This window comes from Penaeus monodon, chromosome 41 (assembly GCF_015228065.2).
Source record: "Penaeus monodon isolate SGIC_2016 chromosome 41, NSTDA_Pmon_1, whole genome shotgun sequence".
NCBI classification, from domain to species: domain Eukaryota; kingdom Metazoa; phylum Arthropoda; class Malacostraca; order Decapoda; family Penaeidae; genus Penaeus; species Penaeus monodon.
Window position 1 is genome coordinate 18,616,195 of NC_051426.1, and position 2,500 is coordinate 18,618,694.

The 2,500-nt window shown below is 41.0% G+C and overlaps 2 protein-coding genes across 2 annotated transcripts in view; both read left to right on the forward strand.

Moving 5' to 3' along the window:
* LOC119598604 (obscurin-like) overlaps positions 1–2,500 on the forward strand; it is a gene marked incomplete in the record, with an annotated part of 290,330 nt that overhangs the window by 50,272 nt on the left and 237,558 nt on the right.
* The window catches only part of LOC119598605, a 24,453-nt gene that overhangs the window by 188 nt on the left and 21,765 nt on the right, over positions 1–2,500 (forward strand). Inside the window, exon 1 of the mRNA XM_037948279.1 lies at positions 1–2,500. This exon is cut by the window's left edge and continues 188 nt beyond it; it is cut by the window's right edge and continues 1,799 nt beyond it. Coding sequence (XP_037804207.1) covers positions 196–2,500 — 2,305 coding nt within the window. The 5' untranslated portion in view covers positions 1–195.

Below are 2,500 nucleotides of genomic sequence, written 5' to 3' on the forward strand. Positions count from 1 at the left end.
ATTGACAACTGCAGTGGAAAGACGTGTATGTTGGAAGCCGACCAGAAGTGAATTAGAAATCAGAATTTAACTCAAAATTGGACTAGAAAGAAAAAGACCATGTCATATGAAAGTGTGTGAAATTATATATCAAATGAATAATAGGTTTAGAGTGTAAACCAGCAAAGAAAGAAGGAAAGAAAATAATAATTTACAATGACATCTTTTTGTCGTATCACCGGCCATGCCCGGAATCTCCCCAAGCCCTGTTACTTTCCTTTGTTGCCGCCCATTTCGCCCGCTGATGCTAAAAAGCTGTGCAGAATCACTGGAAAAGCATCGACTATACACTCCTTTTCCCCTCTCGTTTCCTTTGGTAAACCGATGAGGTTTGATGGCGCAGAAGGCTGTAGAATAACAAAATTTGAGGACTTCCAGTACATGAGCCTCATATTTGAAAAGACAAAAGATAATGAGAAAACATTTGATGACCTTGATGATGTGCTTAGAAAAGTGAAAAGTAAACGTAAAAAACAGGTGGAAAAGGACCGTGAATTTGTTTACCACTCGTCGGAAATGAAGTCTAGCATCATCTTCCCTCCGGAGATGGAGGAGGCGATTCGAACAGGCGAGCTAGAGAGCGTATCCATGAGTAAAGATCATAAATTCGTCAACATCAAAATCAAGCAAGGGCGGGTCGTTAAGATAAATCTTAAGAAGCTTCAGTTGTCAGCAGTTAAGGAACGTCAAGACCTGTACTTCGGCAGAGGGCAAAACCAGGACGTTCTGGAGCAGCAACAAGAACTTCTCAATGAAAGGAATAAAAGGAAAGCCAATACGATGGCTAGGAAAAAGCGTTTTGAAGCGCTCGATGCCAAAGCAGAGGCCGAAGAATTGAGAGATACTGTAAAACCTGCTTATAACAAGCCAAAAGTTAAATTCAATGCTAAACAACGAGCTGAAAAATTAGCGAAAATGGAAGCTATGATGAGAGAACAGGCAACCAATAAATCTATTGTTCTTCCTAAAGTTGACACAACACATGCACGTGATGAAGAATTGCAATATGAGAGGATGTTGCATGATATTTCATTGGCTTGCAGGACTTCAGTGAATCTCACCATATGCTCCTCTGGGTATGACTGGCTCGAAGCTCAAGAAGCTAACCAAGCTTTTAATTGGTTAGATTTTCCTCAGGAAGAATTGATTGATCCTGTTGAAGTTGAAACAACTAATTTCAAAGCAGACGAAGCAGCAGTTAGGGAAGATATATCAAATCTTGACATTGTTGTTTCGATTGAGACTATTCAGCCTACAAAACCAACATCTCAAAATATAACTGAAGCAGTATTTAAGCTAAAGGATGAAAAGGTTCTTAAATTAACTGAGGATGTCAATGATGTTCTTAAAATTGTCAAGGATGATGCTGATATTCCATCTTTTGCAGAAATCAGTCAAGTAGCATCAGTCATGGAAAAAGCAGAAGTTGGATATATGGTTGAAAATGCTAAAGGAGCACAGTTTATTACAAAAGAAGAGTATTTTGAGAGTGAAGCTAAGGCTGTGTCCGGCGCCATGGTAGAGCTCAAAGACAAGAAGAAGTTTGTTACTGGCCAAGTGATTAAACTCGGTGACCAAGAATCCTTTGTAGCAGGTCAGACAATTGAAACGCCGGCAGGCAAGAAATTTGTTCCAGGTCAAACAATCTTGGACAAAAAGGGTGAAATCAAGTTTGTGCCCGGCCAGTGTATGCAGAAAAGTGACGAAAGCATCGAGTTCGTTGCTGGCCAGATATTTAACACTGAGAATGGTCCACAGTTTATACCTGGTCAGATGATGGACAAAGGTGAAGGCAAGGAAGTATTCGTGTCTGGTCAAACTATACACACTGAAGAAGGTCCCAAGTTCAGTCCCGGTGAGGTAACTGTCAATGTATATGGAGAAGACGTCTTTGTTCCTGGACTGGCCATGCCAACAGACGAAGGTGAAAGGTTTGTTGCTGGCCAAGTCTTCCAAACAGAGGAAGGAGTCAGCTTCAAGCCAGGTCAGATTTTAGACACGGTTGAAGGTCCATCATTCGTTCCTGGTAAAACATTTAATACTCCTGAAGGTAAAAAGTTCATCAAGGGTGACATGGTACAAGGCGAAGATGGCCAGTTGAAATTCGAACACACTCCATTTGAAGTTCCAAAGATCAGCGAATGGCTTGTGATTCCTAACAAGGAACTTCAGCCAGTTGCTGTTGCAGATACAAGTGTAGCTGGATTTATTGTTAATCCAACAAATATGACGGCTATTCAAATTGGAGAAAAGTTATATGGTGACATGGTGGAAACTCAAGACACAGTCCAATTCTATGTTCTTGGCAAACTACCCGAGAGCATTTCCCCCGAATCAAAGGTAATTCCTGGCCAGCTTATTGCCTCTGAGAAGGACCAAAGATTTGTTCCAGGAAAGCTTATGAGTACAGCAGATGGTGAAAAATTCGTTCCTGGTCAAGTTGTAAATACAACCCATGGTG